Source organism: Protopterus annectens, chromosome 8.part1 (assembly GCF_019279795.1).
Source record: "Protopterus annectens isolate FY-2018-M chromosome 8.part1, PAN1.0, whole genome shotgun sequence".
Lineage (NCBI taxonomy): Eukaryota > Metazoa > Chordata > Ceratodontiformes > Protopteridae > Protopterus > Protopterus annectens.
The window spans coordinates 94,046,297-94,062,590 of NC_056742.1; the positions used below are offsets into that span (position 1 = coordinate 94,046,297).

A 16,294-nucleotide genomic window follows, 5' to 3' on the forward strand; every position below is an offset into this window, starting at 1 on the left:
TGTACTCCACACTTTGTTCATAGACAACATCATTTTTATCTGCACTGTGCAAAGATATTGAGCACTGCCTCCTTTTCAGATGCCGAGTTAGGCTCTAAGCTTTCCAAAGTCATTCTGTTCAGATGGCTGTTAAATTGCATTATGCTTATTTGATCAGTCAAACGTAAGCCCTTGATTCGAGACCAAAGGACCATTCTGCAAAATTAGTTGCTACTTCCATGGATTTCTTCAGAAACTCCTTTATAGATGACATTTGTGCTACAGCAATCTGTACAGAAGTGCATACATTCATCATGCACTAAAAATTGGATATGAATTTTGGATTTGTGGATCCAGGTCTTCCTTTGGATCTACCATCCTGAGGGGTATTCTGTCATATCATCACTCAGGAGGCCAAGTAACTGAGGATTCTGTCCCACAGGTTGAGGCAGACAGAGGGGACAAAGCGTACCACAGAAGTTGTATACATACCATAATACTAGCTCCTTATTGTCATACACCTTCCACCTAGGCAATCCTCCCAACATTTCCATTCAACTTGTCAGTTATGTACCTGTAGTTCGTACCTAAACCCAAAGTATGTTCTTTAGTCCTTTATCATCATATGTGTGTCTGCATTTCTGCTGCTTAGAGGGCAGACTTGATCTGAGAGATGGTGAGGATGCAGATGCAATTATATGAGAAGCGAGTAGCTGAAGTGCAGGACAAAGCTCTCAAGTTGAGAAGTTGCAAGCGTAGATCTGCCACGAGGGCTCATACCCCATAAGTTGAGGCGGATGTACTGGGGAAAAAAGGATCCAGTGCTATGGTAAGAATATAACTTCCATTTCTTTACTCTGTTTTTGTAGTGAACATGCTTACATCCATGTGTTGCAGTTTTGAATGTTACTCACTTGAGCCATCTTCTCAGTAGACCTCCTTTTCTTGTTTATTATTTAGATCTCTCTTTCTTGCTTTCTTTTTTCTGCTTAGGTTGGACCTGGATGATATTCCCAACAGTGCACGATATGTTGCTCCGGATCTTGGTATCTTCCTTTTATCTACTATTACACTAGCACTTTGTAACAAACTGAAAGTGAAGAAGACTGTAAAAGGGTCTGGAACAGAAGAACTCCTTGTACAGGTAGGCAACAGTGTGCATACTTTGCCATGCTTGCATGTTTCCAGTGATGTATGAGTCATGTTGTAGAATATTAACATACACAAATAATTATGAGCAAAGTCTTTAGTAAAATATATATGGTTATTAGCTTTGGTGTATTTTTCTGCACCTTCAGAGAAACGGTTCTGTTAAGTGAGCCCAAAATCATTCTTTATGTGCTTTCTCTTTTGAAGTATTCTAACCTTATAAAGTTAGTACAGCCACTGAAACTAAATATGCTGTGATTTTCAGAAGATTGATGTATGTATCTTTTATTTGGCTTTAAAGTTGCAGATGTCTTGTGAGGTACGTAGCAAATGGGGCGTCGTACTCTATAATGGGTCTAATGAGAGATGAGTACAGTGGAACAATTACCTCTTTTTTCTGGATGAAAAGCCCTTAATAATGTGCTGTGCCACATAGAAGGATTTCCTGACTGTTGTGGCAATGTGGTTATCACACTTTCATTGTTTAGTGTACTGCACTTATGTGATAATTCATGGGTACATGGTTTTTCCCAAAGGGGATAACTATACATTTCTTGACATTGAGCTTCAGTCCATGGCTTTGGCACCAAGCATCTGTCTCTGTAAGGCCCTTTTGTAGGATATCCACATCTTTTGGGGATTTGATAATGGCTTCCAGTTTGCAGTCGTCTGCGAACTTTGTTAGCCAGAGTCCTTTGATGTTGGCCTGTACTTCGGAGAAGTAGATGCCAAACAAGAACGGTCCAAGTACTGAACCCTGAGGTACTCCACTTGTCACTTGTCTGGAGCTGGATTTGGAGTCTGCTACTTTTACAGTGTGGATTCTGTCAGTAAGCCAGTTTGCCACCCATCGAGTGACGTAGGGATTAATGCCCAGCTAGTAGGTTTATCTATGATTCCAGAGTGGGGGATGGTGTCGAAGGCCTTGGCGAGGTCCAGGTAGGCTGTGTGGACAGTCCTACCCTCATCCTCAGCTCTGGAGACTGATTCAAAGAAGTCACTCAGGTTGAAGAGACAAGATCGGCCCTTCACAAAACCAAACTGGGTTGTGTCCAGTGTTTGGAGGTTGCCAATATCTCTGTTTATAATTTCCATTATAATGTGTTCCATGGCTTTGCAGATCAGGCGCATTAGACTGATGGGACGATAGTTCCCGGGGTCCAAGGTGGACCCCCCTTTGTGGAGTGGGGTCAGTATAGCTATGCGCCACTCATTGGGCATGAAGTCTGAGGTGAGGCTATGATGAAACATGACACTTAGGTGAGGTGCCAGTTAATTTTGTAGTTCATGTAGTACACAGCCCGGGATGTCGTCTGGTCCCATGGATGCTGTATTCTTAGCTTTGGAGAGAGTGTTTTTTACCTGTGTGGCCATGATTAGAAAAGTTAACTGATTTTATGTACTTTGCTAGAAGTAGGAATTGAATTAGGCCAGGGCTTTGAGGCCACTAGGCTCCCAGGAGCCATGGGGTTTTTGATTCCCTGTATATATTTAGAAATTGTTCCCAACCATTTGTTCCATGTATGTGGTATACCCCTTATCCGTGAACATCTGATGAATATTTTAGCAAGCCGAAAGTAGAAAGCACCTATGAACCTATCAGTATTCCATCAGTATTGAAAAAGAAAAGTTACTGTCACCGATGAAATGAGTACAAGCACTTTTACTGCACTTTAATCAAATCCGACTTTTATGCAGCTTTCTAAAACAAGCACAGAACAATTGCCAAGTGTTCAGGATGATACAGTGAGCTAGAAATGTTCATAGTTCTTTTTAGTTAGAAATCTCTGCATGTAGTACAAACAGGGGTTGGGCTTGCATGTTGGAAACCGTCCATCCTTCTGCAGATGAACCATTGCTGCACGGGCAGCGACATGTTTGTGTATCCCTCTTTAATTCAGAATGTTACTGATTACTTCGTCTGTTAGTAACTACTCCTAAAGGTACACTGAATATTTTCTCAGAATGCATGCCCACATTTGAATAGCTGAAGAATATCCTTTCCAGAAATAATGCAAGAAAGGCTATTTTTCTCTTATTGAACCTACTGCATTTCAGAATCTTACACCTGGGTACAATTCATAATGGAGTTTGGCAACAAGAAATGAGAGCATATTGTGCTGCTAAAGCAATGTGATGAGAACAAAAATTAGGATGCTGCTGCTAATATGGATGGATTCATTTGTCAGTAGTACCCACTGGGCATTGCACTTAGTTTTAATTTAATGGATTATTTTAGATACTTTTCCCCCAAATTGCTCAACCTTTTCAAGATCATCACATATTTTTCTAGCTTTAGCATACCAGCATCATTGCAGTGACATGCCCTCTACACTTAAGAATTTTAACATCTCAGTAACTTCACGTCAATCCTTTTCAAATTTTCCAATCACTCCTTTTCTAATAAAACTTTCCCAATATCCTACAGCAGTTCTCCATATTAGACTGGGCAAAAGTCCCTTTTCAGCCTTTACCCAAGGTATTAAACAGTAACAGTTATGAAATGCTAACACTAATAGCTATCTCAAACTAGACCCAGGGGAAACGGACCCCCCCCCCCCCCCAGATTACAGTCTCAGGATATGCAGAGATCTAAGCAATGGAGTACCTCCACTTCTAAAACAGGGAGTGCTAAGCCACTCCCTTTCGGAAAGAATTCACAATGACTTCTCAGCTTCACTCCTCACCTCTGCCCAATTGCTCGTGGCCCTAGGAGGAAAACTTGCCCACCATACAAAAAACTGGACTTTCATCACCAGCAATTGATGGGTCCTCAACATAGTATCCCAGGAATACAAATTCTATTTCCACACGCTGCCAACCCCAAGAGGGTTCCTAGACCTTCCTCCAAACCAGTAGTTAGAGGCACAAAACCAAGTTCAATCCCTGCTCTCCATAAGGGCAATTCAGCCTGTTCCTGCAGAACAGGTAGGCAAAGGTTTTTATTCCAGAGTTTTCCTTGTACCCAGAAAAGAGGGCACCCGGTGGCCAATCTTAGATCTGGCAGTTCTAAACACCTTCCTGGTGGTACCAAAATTCAAAATGCTCACCCTACAGCAGCTTTCTCCCTATGCTGACCAAAGATGCCTGGTTAACCACCCTAGACGTAAAGGTTACCTATCTGCATATCCCTATCAGGGACTCATGCAGGAAGTATCTGCGGTTCAGGGCAGGATCTATGCATTATCAGTTCTCTGCACTTCCCCTTGGCTTATCCACTGCTCCCAGAGTATTCACAAAATGCCTGGCTCCAGCCATTGCCTATTGCAGACAGAGAAAAATTCAAATTTACCCTTATTTGGACAATTGCCTGATTCAGGCAGTCAGTCAGGAAAGGTTGTTACAGCACCTGACATTTGTAAAGGACCTACTAACCTCCCTGGGGTACACTATCAATGAAAAGAAATCAAAACTAGACCCCAGTCAAAAAAATTGTATTCCTGGGAGCAAGCTTGGACACAGCATCCTAGATGGCATTCCTTACTCCAGAAAAACAAGCCTATCTGACAGGCTGCTTCGCTCAAATGGCCACCAGAACCCAGCTATCTGCAAGGAAACTCCTGCAAGCTCTAGGGTTCATGGGCTCCTGCATTGTACTAATTCCATATGCCAGACTGCATATGAGGAAACTTCAGTGGTACTTAAAAAGTATTTGGTGCCAACATTCTCAGGACCTGGAAACTATCATACCTTGTCTCAGGACAGAGTTTCTTTGGTGGGCAGCATCATGCAACCACAAGGGACTTCCCTTTACACAACCCCACACCGCCCAGACCCTAACCACAGGTGCATCAGACTATGCCTGGGGTGCACATCTGGACTGCAGGTGCATTCAGGGCCACTGGAGCCCATACCAAATTCATCTGCACATCAACCAAAAAGAGATGCTAGCTTTTCAGCATGCTCTGGCAGCTTTCAGATCCCTATCACCAGGGCCCCTTCTAATAAAAACTGACAACACCACAGTGATGTGGTACATCAACAAGCAGGGGGGAACCCACTCTTATCCCCTTTGCAGGCTACCCATGAACTTGTGGAACACTGCCTTGGCTATGCAGATTCACCTGAAAGCGCAATTCTTGCCAGGAAAACAAAACTCTCTGGCAGATGACTTAAATAGAAATCTCCTAGACCCACACAAGTGGCAATTAAACCTCAACACCTTCAGCCTTCTAACCCAGAAATGGGGTACCCCGAAGGTGGACCTATTTGCCTCTCCATACAATCACCAGCTCAGCAAATTCTGCATCATGGTACCTCACAGCAAGGCTTGGAAAGTAGATGCCCTAATCTTCCAGTGGGTAAACCTCTCAATCTATGCATTTCCTCCTCTGCCTCTTCTTACAAGAGTACTACTCAAAATAAGGCAGGAAAAACCAAGGGCAATCCTGATTGCCCCAGACTGGCCAGACCAACACAGGTACCCACTACTGCCAGTCTGTCATCGGTGCCACCATGGCACCTACTCCAGATCCCAACCCTCCTCACTCAGCAGGAGGGACAGATCTTGCATTCGCAACTGCAGACGCTGAACCTTGCAGCCTGGCTTATTCCTTGAATTCTCCTCCAGTGGCCAGCATAAGCAAGCAGGTGCTGGATGCCATTGGTGAAGCCAGAAGACCCAATACAAGGAAATCCTATGCTAATAAGTGGAAACGTTATTGTTCCTGGGTTTACTCCAAAGGAGTGGATACAGCACATCCCTCCTTACCGCTCATCCTGGATTACCTAGCAGACCTACTCCACAGAGGCCTATCCTCCTCTTTCCATTAAGATCCATGCCTCTGCCATCTCTGCTCATTACAGCACTGAGCCACCTCTCTTCTCTCACCCTTTCATCAAACAGTTCTTGAGAGGGGCTAACAATTGAAGGCCACCAAGAAGAGCCCCCACCCCTGCTTGGGAACCTTAACTTTGTGCTGGAAAAGCTCTTGCTTTAACCCCCCCCCCCCCTTTAAGCCTGCAGCGTCAGTAGAGTTAAAATTCCTCTCTTGGAAAACGCTACAAGCACTTATGGCCATGGAACCCTTCATTATTTTTCATGCTGACAGGGTCTCCCTCAGGTCTAACTCTACTTTTATGCCTAAAGTGGTGTCCAGTGTGGCTCTCAACCAATCTATCCATTTGCCCACCTTTTTCCCTAATCCTCAAAATAAGGGGGAAAGGATCCTACACTCTTTAGATGTGTACATTCAGCTCAGATTCTACCTTAATAGGACTAAGCCCTTCAGGAAGTTTGACCAGTTACTAGTCAGCTTTGCACCAGGGGCAGAGGGCAAGATCCATATCAAAACAGACCATCTTCAAATGGATATCACACTGTATCCATTTTTGTTACAAACACCATGGTAAACCACCCCCTCAGGGGGTCAGAATGCATTCCACTGGGGCATCTTCAACCTCTACAGCTTTTCTCAGAGGAGTCCCTACCAGGGACATTCTGGAAGCTGCTACTTGGAGTTCTGTTCACTCCTTCACCAAGCATTACCACCTGCCTATCTTTTCCAAATCCAGGGCTGGTTTTACAGCAGCAGACCTGCAGGGCATACTAGCCAGCCCCAACTCTTTTTGACTGCCTCCACCCATTCTTCAGCTTTGGGAATCAACCGAAACACAAAGAACATAGTACAGTTGTGTGCACTTAACATAAATGTAGCTGTTAGAGTGTATTCAATGTTACAGTCCTGGTTTCCCACCCTCCAACCCTCTTGTCACTCTCTCTCTCTATTTATCTTACTCACCCCTTACAGGGCTATTGGTATTTACTTTTTACTGGTGGTGTTTTTTCCACCATAACTTAGCTCCCTATTTGGGGGCTCCTGACATTTAGGGCAAGAAAAACTGATGTAATGGCTTCAGCTGCCTGTTTTTATACCCCTGACGAACTGATGTCAGTCCTGAAGTGGCAGCAACTGATACAGAAATACTAAGTTTCTGGTATTCGGGCTGACTGAGGGCTACCTGCTGGCAGATAACCCTAGTGTGATATCTGCAACAGTGAATACACTCGTAACATCTACATTTATGGGAAGTGTACACAACTGTACTTTTTGGCCCGGGCAGCAATTACCACAGGCTTCCCCACAGACAGGATTTACTCGCACAAGACAGGAGTTGTTTGGATGTACCCCAACCTAAAAACTCTTCAACTCTGTGCTTGAATGATAGAATTTTGATACCTTTTAGGTACCTTTTTTCCTGAGGATGTACAGCAGGTATTGAAGGAGACTAAAAAAACCTGCTCCTAGGAAATCGTATGTGTGTAATTGGAAAAGATTTTGTAGATTTTACCATTCTCAGAACCAGGACCCTTTTAAGTCCTGCTTGTCTCTGGTTCTTGATTATTTGTATGAGTTACTGGCCTATGGCTTTTCTTATCTGTCAAGGTTCATTTGTCAGTTAAACCTGTCTGGTTCCTCACATTGAGGGTTCAGTCTTCAGCTCCAGCAGTTACTGCTTTGCTAGGGGATGGCTTGATTCCGGAGTTGTTCTTCCAGGAATGTATGGATTCTGGATCAGCATTCAAAGACACACAGAAGATAATAGCTTCTCCAACAAAATGTTCTGAAGTGTTTTCTTCAATACCAGAGCCTCCCTCAGGTGCCCACCCAGCTGTTTCTAAACCCTCATTTCATGGCTTTCAGGAACAGAGCAAACCAGATTTTCTCAAACAAAAGCCAATAGTGGTAACCTACTCTTCCAGGGACTCTGACCAGTCCCATTTCAAGATCCCAGAAAAAGGACATGTAAAAGGAGACGAGTGGGCTCCCCTACAGAGTCTCCCACTTCAGACATGGAAATAGAGGACCAAGAAGGTCCCCCCCCCCCCAATTCCTTCCTGAAAATACCACCTTTGGCAAAATCCTTGAGCTAATGGTACAGATAGGATCCTGGCCCACCTTACTGCACATTCTGGATGAAAAAAGTTATCTTTCAGGCATGTGGTTCTGCTCCCTCTACCTCTTGGGTGGCCCCGTGGCAGAAATCTGACATGATAGATGCTATACCACTTAAACCTGAGAAAATCCTATGCACTTGTGAAAGTAGGCAATTCTGGTCAAAAGGTCCTGCAGTAGACATTTACGATCATTGCAGCAGTCACCAAAAAGGAACTTTGTGAAGAGTCTTTGACTATCCAGCCTCTTAACAGACAATCTAGGGCACATTTATCTTGACGGCATTGAATTACTTAACATACGTAGCAACTCTGGCCTTAAATACTTTGAAAAAGCTTCCTCAGCAAAATTCCCCAAAACATTTGCAGGCTACCATGGGAAGAGTATCACAAGCCTTTCCATGTATCTAATCCACAATGCAGCAGATAGGGTGGTAATAATGGCAAGCACCAGTCTTACAGTCTGCCTTGATGTCTGATTCTGCTTATGTGGTTTCATAGATAATTTCAAGGTGTCCTTCATGAATGCTCATACAATGGCACCTCTTTTGTTTATCTTTGTGATGAAAGAAAGATTGTCAAAGTGTGAAAAAGAAGGCAAGACATTTTCTGTTATAGGAGTTAGATTTGAGAGCCCTCAATGACCCTTTAACAGGAATGAGTAGGACTTCAAGCGGAAAGCCTTTGATTCCACTTCAGACAGAAACAGTCTCATCAGAGGTGGTTCCTTCAGTGGATGCTGATCCAGAGGTTGAAAAGGTCTGCAGAATCGAGGTTTTCACAATCCCATCTCAGGAAGGCAGAATCATTGACCCTGAAGGTTTGCCCGACTGTCCATCTCTGAAGGCAGTTAGGGTGGTAACTGCCCCTTCTTTCAACTGCATGGTTGGCCATCACACAAGACAAATGGGTGAAGAACATAATATCCAGAAGCTATTTTATTCTATTTTTTCTTCTATCCCCCTCCAGAAATCACCACTGCCAGATGTTCCACCCAACCAATATGAGGCAGAAGAGAGAGAAATTACTCTTCAAAAAAAAAAATAAAATCCTAGACCACCCTCCAGACCTCCCTAATAGAACAAGGATTCAAGCTGATTCTGAACCTTAGTGGACCTCTTCCCACATATCTTTAGCTGCCACAAGCAAATTATTTTTAATCCATACTCCTAAATACTTCAATGGTGTCCATATAAATGTGGGTATTACTGGAAAAATTTGTGTTTTATAGTTGTACTCTTTTTTTGTTTTATCTTCATTGATTTTATATCCCGAAAAAACATGGAACTCTCAGAATAGTCCACAACACTGAGATGTCCTTTTTTGGATCCATCTGGTACAAAATAATATCATCTGCAAATAAAGCCAGCTTTTCTTGAACAACATATCAATTATATCCTTGAATTTGAGTCCCTTATTTTCTTTGCCAGTGGTTCTAAATATAATGCAAACATCAATGGGACGAGATGGCACCCGTCTTCTCTTCTCTTCAGAGACAACTTATCAGTGGAGCCCTCCCACTTGGATTTTTGCCTCAGATCCCTCATATATCATTATTATTATTGTATCAGGAAATGTAAATGCTTCCATTGTCCTACTCATAAAATCACCGCTTACTCTGTTACATGCCTTTTCTGCATCAAGACCCACCAACAACAACAGTATTTTTACATTCTACTTCTCTCTGGATCATCATTGTTGTGTTAATGTTCTCAAATCTTTGCCTTCCATCCGCAGAACCACATTAGTCCGTGTCTGTCAATTTTGTCATCACTTCTGCCATTCTTTAGCTACTGTAGACATAAACACTTTATAATCAGGGTTTAAAACTAAAATGGGCCTATATGAAGCTGGATCAGTTAGGTCTTTATAGTCTTTGGGTATTACAGCCACCACAGCATTTTTCCAGGACGTTGGTGCCTCCAAAACCTTCCAGATCTCACTTTCTTCTGTCCTAGTCTCCAAACTTCCATCTGAATACCATCTATTCCTGGACATTTTCCTGTAGATTGGTTATACATCACCATTTTTTAATCTCATCACCTTCTGTCTTAACTGTTAGTTGTTGAACCTCCTCTACCTCTAACTTTGGCATATTTAAGTCTTCCATAAATATTTCCATTTGTGCTTTATTTGATTTCCCCACTTATCTGTGTTATAAAAATTTTCATAAAATTTCCAAAATCTTTCTAATACCTCTGTAAGCTCTCGGGCTATTTTTCTTGTTATAGGCTCCCTAAGTTTGGTTACAACCCTGTCTATAGTCTGTTCCCCGAGTCATTGTGCCAAAAGTTTTTGTGCTCTTGAGTTATTAAAAAAAAAAAAAAAAAAAAAAATAGTTGCTTAACAGCAGTCTTTCTAAAAGTCATGTATATTATCCAGGTGCCCCATTATTTGCTGTTCAGCATTACGCAGTTGAGCCTCTTCTTGTTCTGTGAGATTCCCATTATTTTGTAATACTTTAACCTTTGTCAGCCCCTGTAAATAATTCTTATTACTTCTTAATCAAATCTTTCTTTTATTTCTACCCTATTTAAACTCCACTTTCACCTTATCTAACTCGCTAACTATAACTTCTGAAGTACTTTCTTTGTCCCGTAATAACTCCCAGATAATGTCCACTAGCCATTCTTTAAATTCCTTTCTTTTTAACACGTAGGCAATGTCTCATCTTTACTTCATTACTGTGCATTTTTGTCTTTGTAATTATTGGAGCATGATCTTAAATAGCTGTTGGATGTGTATTGAAGTTCTCAATTAAATGGACATGTTCCCATGAAGTATAATTTCTATCAGTTCTAGCCTAGTTATTGTACCTTGGGGAATAATATGTAGATTCTCTCAGAGTTTCTACTACTGAATTCACATATTTTATATCAAATAATATGTTGTCAATCTCGCCTTTATTGTCACTGGTGGGTCGGATCTGATGTGTCAGATACGTGTCGGCCTTTCCAAAAGCTCAAGGTCTTCAGCAAAGCTCATGGACATCCTTCCCTACCCATAATGCAGTTCCCCAACTTCCCCAGATCTCGTTTGTCACACTGCAAAAAGGATAGTCTAGCAAGCTCTTGGCTAAGTTTATTATTTTCATTAGTATTTCTAACTTTATTGTTATTCTATAGTTGAATCCCTTTCCCAACTTTTCTGGTTAATTTTTTTTTTTTTGGATTGTGTTAGCGTCCATTTCACTTAGAGGACATCTAACACTCACCCGTTTAACTTGGAGGGTGTTTTCTTTATTGTTACAGTTACTGTTACTGTTAGTATCTAGGTAGTTTTTCTTCACCTCTGTCCCTTGTTAGCATCTGTTTTAGTTAGAGGGCGTCTAACATCCGTTTCAGTTAGAGGATGTCCCCCCTTCCCCCGTTACGGGCAAACAATATCTGAGGAAGTTGGGGAACTGTATGGGTAGGGAAGGATGCCCACGAGCTTTGCTGAAGACCTTGAGCTTTTGGAAAGGCCGAGACAGATCAGACACATCGGATCCGACTAACCGGTAAGAGTAAAGGTCGAGATGGACAGCACACAAGAGAAAAGTTATGGTAAGTACATAGGTTCATAGGTTCATACTAGGCTATCTACCCTAGGGCATTTATAAGCCTAGCCAGAATGTGTTTGGCTTTCGCCACCCATTTTAAATTTATTTTGCTATGCCCTTTTTCGAGGTTAGTATACTGTGCCTCTGTCTAACAGTGACACAGAAGTGATACCCGGGGTAAACCTACGATCTCCCATCCACTCATCAAGATTCCTCATGAAGAGAGTCAATAAGGGACTCTGCCTAACCTGGACTGGGATTTTATTCCAGAGTGAAGGGAGCCTCTGGGTTATGAATCTGTCCCTCTAGCATGTCCTATTTATTTCAGTGCTGAGGTTCAAGTCTCTCGATCGCGTAGCTCGATGGGATTTGGATTTTCTGAGGTGCAGCATGTCCATTAATTCCGGGTTGGACATGGCTTTATACGTCAGGCACAGATCGCCTCTGAACAGGCGGTATGCCAATGAGTAGAGCTGGAGTTTCTTTAACCGGGCAGCATATGGCATCTGTTTGAGCCCTTTTATCCTCTTGGTGAGGTACTTTTGGGGTCTTTCCAGTTGCTGCAGGTGTCTGGTAAGGTACATCCCAAAAGGGCATTGTACTCAATTATGGGCCTGATGAGGGATGAGTAAATAGGCACGATGACCTCCCTGATCTAGATGTGAATCCTTCATGATTAGGTGGGCTATATAAAATGTTTTTCTAACCACTTTGGCCACGTGGTTGTCAAATGAGAGATTGCTATCAACTTGGGTCCCCAGGTCCCTAATTACTTTTTCTGTACTTAATGGATTACCACCTATGTGGTAATTTGTGGGCACTTTGTTTTTGCCAAAGGGGATGACTATACACTTTTTGGCATTTAGCTTGAGGCCATGGCTCTGGCACCAGTTGTCTGTTTCTGTGAGGCCCTTTTGGAGGATGCTTGTGTCGGCTGGAGAGTCTATTATGGCACCCAGTTTGCAGTCATCTGCGAACTTGGTCAGCCACAGTCCTTCCGAGTTGGCCTGTACCTCCGAGAAATATATACCGAACAAGAGAGGTCCCAGGACTGAGCCTTGTGGGACACCACTTGTAACTGGTTTGTAGTCTGACATGGCTCCTGCAATTCTAACCATGTGGGTTCTGTCCTTGAGCCAGTTTGCAATCCATCTAGTGACATAGGGGTTTATATTTAAGCTGGTGAGCTTATCTATAATGCCCGAGTGGGGTATTGTATCGAAGGCTTTTGCAAGGTCCAGGTAGGCTGTGTGGACCACCTTCCCCTCGTCAATGGCCTTGGTGACCGTTTCAAAGAAATCAACCAGGTTTAAGAGGCAGGATCTGCCCTTAAAGCCAAACTGGGTAGGATCCAGTGTCTGTAGGTCCCCAATAACTTCTTTTTTTCATAAATGTCTAACGAAATCTACCCTCTTTTGTTATATTTTCCCTTATAAGCCCCCCCCCCCGATACAGCCTCATTGTTTCAAATCAAATTCCTATAAGTAATATTTCCTGCTGAAAGCTGACTATTTCTCCCAAAATTGTTTTAAGTGCCAAAATAGTAGTTTTGGGTCGAATATAAATATATGCCAATGTACTCCTCCTCCCTTGCCACTAGCCTCTTACTACTACAAATCTGTCATTGTTATCCTTTTTCCTCTTCCATCACTACAGGAGCTCCTCTAGCAATTAATTTAAGTATTCCTCTTTTCCACTGTGCCTGATATTCTGTAGAATATCCATCCTGAAATCCTTTCTTTATCAAATTCACATGATCAGTTCTTTCAGATGTGTTACCTGTAGCATTGCTATTTGCAGTCTGCATTTCTTGAGATGATTAAGTATGCTTTCCTTTTTTGCCTACACCTGTGAGAACATTGACATTCTAAGATATGTAAAGTGTCGCCATTATGGTAGGAAGTAATTCCCACCTACTATATATGGCAGCTTTTTAAAACCTCTGTTTGCATCTTTTGTGATAAATGCACTGATTAATGTTTGATAGATTTATCCTTTATGCAGTTTGTTCTCATCAACATCTGAACCTATGCCACATTTTATAAGACTTTTTGTTTTAATAAAAACCCTCTAAAAAAGCCCCTGAACACCTTCAGAACATGTTAACTTAAAACAAACACACATAACTATGTACATATTCAAATAATGAAGTCCATAGCTTTACATATGAAAGTAGTAAGACTAATGGCTCTGTAGTTACCAAGGTCTGTGGTTAAGGTCACTATTGTACAACTGTTTTGTATATTTCAGGAATATAATGCATGGATAAACTTAGAATAAAGAGGTTAAATAAGGGATCAGATGGGCTGTTTTGGCACTGATCAGGCAACCTGGTGTGTTGCTCACGGATGAGGTATTGGTAGTTTTTGAGAGGGATGACAGGACTTATTCAGTAGTAATTAAAAAGGGTTGGCTGTGACAGTGGAAACTTTAAAATAACTATAACTGTAGGTAGAGTGAAATTTTCACTAAATGTATCAGCTAAGCTATTAGGTATTTGCTTTTGGTCAGAGTCAGCAATATGATTGTGGACTAGCTCCAAACATTGTTGGGTGTTGTACCTTAACTTCTTGACATAGTTAAAAAGAGTAAAATAAAACAGAGACGCAGATAGCTGTAAAATCCAGGATAGGCCTTTACTGAGTGCAAAACACAAGCGCTTTCACAATCTAGCTTCTTCAGGTGTAACAAAGCACTTAAAACAGACACACCTATATACTCACTGCATATCACATGTTTGAAGTCATATGACTAAGCATCACTAAAGCAAATCCTTTAAAGCTATACTAACATGAATTATATTCTAACTAACTAGATGTAAAAGACAATATTTATACAAGACAATGATAAAAATTACGATGACAAAAAATACTATATTCCTTCCTAAATAAATACATATAAATATATAAACGTTATATATCAATAAATAATATATTTTAATAACCAATTCCTAACCTGCAAAAAACAAATAAATAATTCATATGTCAAAGTTTCATATATAAAAAACATATACATAAACCTATGACTTTATCTGCGAAGAGGCCTCATTTTAAGTTTCGGTCTCAGGGGAATACATTCATTTAGGCCATGTCCTTCTGTACCCATCAATTTAGTTATCTACATGGCTTCTACACTTTCTGTCCTTTTGCAGATATCTCCCCTTCTTATATTCTCCTGCAACAGGGCTATGACTCTGAATCTAAAAATGTGGGTCATATCAGTATTCATAACGTGTCTGGCTAAAGCATTCACCTTATTACTCTTCCTAATATTATAGACATGCTCTCTGATGCGTTCCTTTAAACTCCTATCTGTCTTCCCAACATAGAATTTGGCACATACACAGCAATTGGCTAAGTAAACTACATGTCGGCTCAGACAGTCAGCTCTAATGTTAAAATGAAAATCTCGATCCAAATCTGGATGGTAAAAATGATCACTAGTGTCTATATACTGGCACCAATTGCAACTGCCACAAGGTCTCGTCCCTCCTCTACCATTGTTCATCTGCCCATCTCTCGGATAACAGAGTCTCCTCTTCGGAGATCTATTGTTCCTGAAACTAAATCTGGGTACTGTGTCCACCAAGCCAGCTACCTCATGATCAGTCAGCAGAATTTGCCAATGTTTCTTAACTATTTCAGTGTACCAGACACGTTATGAATACTGATATGACCCACATTTTTAGATTCAGAGTCATAGCCCTGTTACAGGAGAATATAAGAAGGGGAGATATCTGCAACAGGACAGAAAGTGTAGAAGCCATGTGGATAACTAAATTGATGGGTACAGAAGGACATGGCCTAAATGAATGTATTCCCCTGAGACCGAAACTTAAAATGAGGCCTCTTCGCAGATAAAGTCATAGGTTTATGTATATGTTTTTTATATATGAAACTTTGACATGTGAATTATTTGTTTTTTGCAGGTTAGGAATTGGTTATTAAAATATATTATTTATTGATATATAATGTTTATATATTTATATGTATTTATTTAGGAAGGAATATAGTATTTTTTGTCATCGTAATTTTTATCATTGTCTTGTATAAATATTGTCTTTTACATCTAGTTAGTTAGAATATAATTCATGTTAGTATAGCTTTAAAGGATTTGCTTTAGTGATGCTTAGTCATATGACTTCAGACATGTGATATGCAGTGAGTATATAGGTGTGTCTGTTTTAAGTGCTTTGTTACACCTGAAGAAGCTAGATTGTGAAAGCGCTTGTGTTTTGCACTCAGTAAAGGCCTATCCTGGATTTTACAGCTATCTGCGTCTCTGTTTTATTTTACATTATTTGTCTACAGTTCTTTGGAGACGTTTCAGTGGATGTTCTCTTTTTGGCAGGTTGTTTTTTGTTCTTTAGATAGTTAAAAAAAGATATGTATTTATTTTTTATTTTAGTGGTTATTTTAAGTTGTAACTGTTGCTTTGTGTACCACCTGTGGCCTTGGGTCATGGATGAAAATGGTCCTTGAACTAGCCTATTTACTTAGTGAACAATAAAAGGACTGTAAGTGATGTGGCCTGTGATGCTTTACGCCCTTGCAAAAATTAGACGTCTCTTTCACATTTGAATAGAATTCCAAAACATATTTTAATTCTTGGCACAGACCCTAGCCCCAGCTTTCTTCTTCTTTCAAGGCTTGTTGATTTATTTATTTAACTGCTTGATTTCTGTTTGGGTTGGGAGGTCATCAGTCTCTTTTTTACGACAACCCAGGCTT

At 41.1% G+C, this 16,294-nt stretch overlaps 1 protein-coding gene across 1 annotated transcript in view; it reads left to right on the forward strand.

Annotated features, from left to right (window-relative positions):
- Positions 1-16,294, forward strand: part of PIEZO1 (piezo type mechanosensitive ion channel component 1) — a 3,550,337-nt gene that overhangs the window by 1,241,877 nt on the left and 2,292,166 nt on the right. Inside the window, exon 5 of the mRNA XM_044081575.1 lies at positions 973-1,123. Within this exon, the coding sequence (XP_043937510.1) occupies positions 973-1,123 (151 nt within the window). The remainder of the gene's footprint in view (positions 1-972; positions 1,124-16,294) is intronic.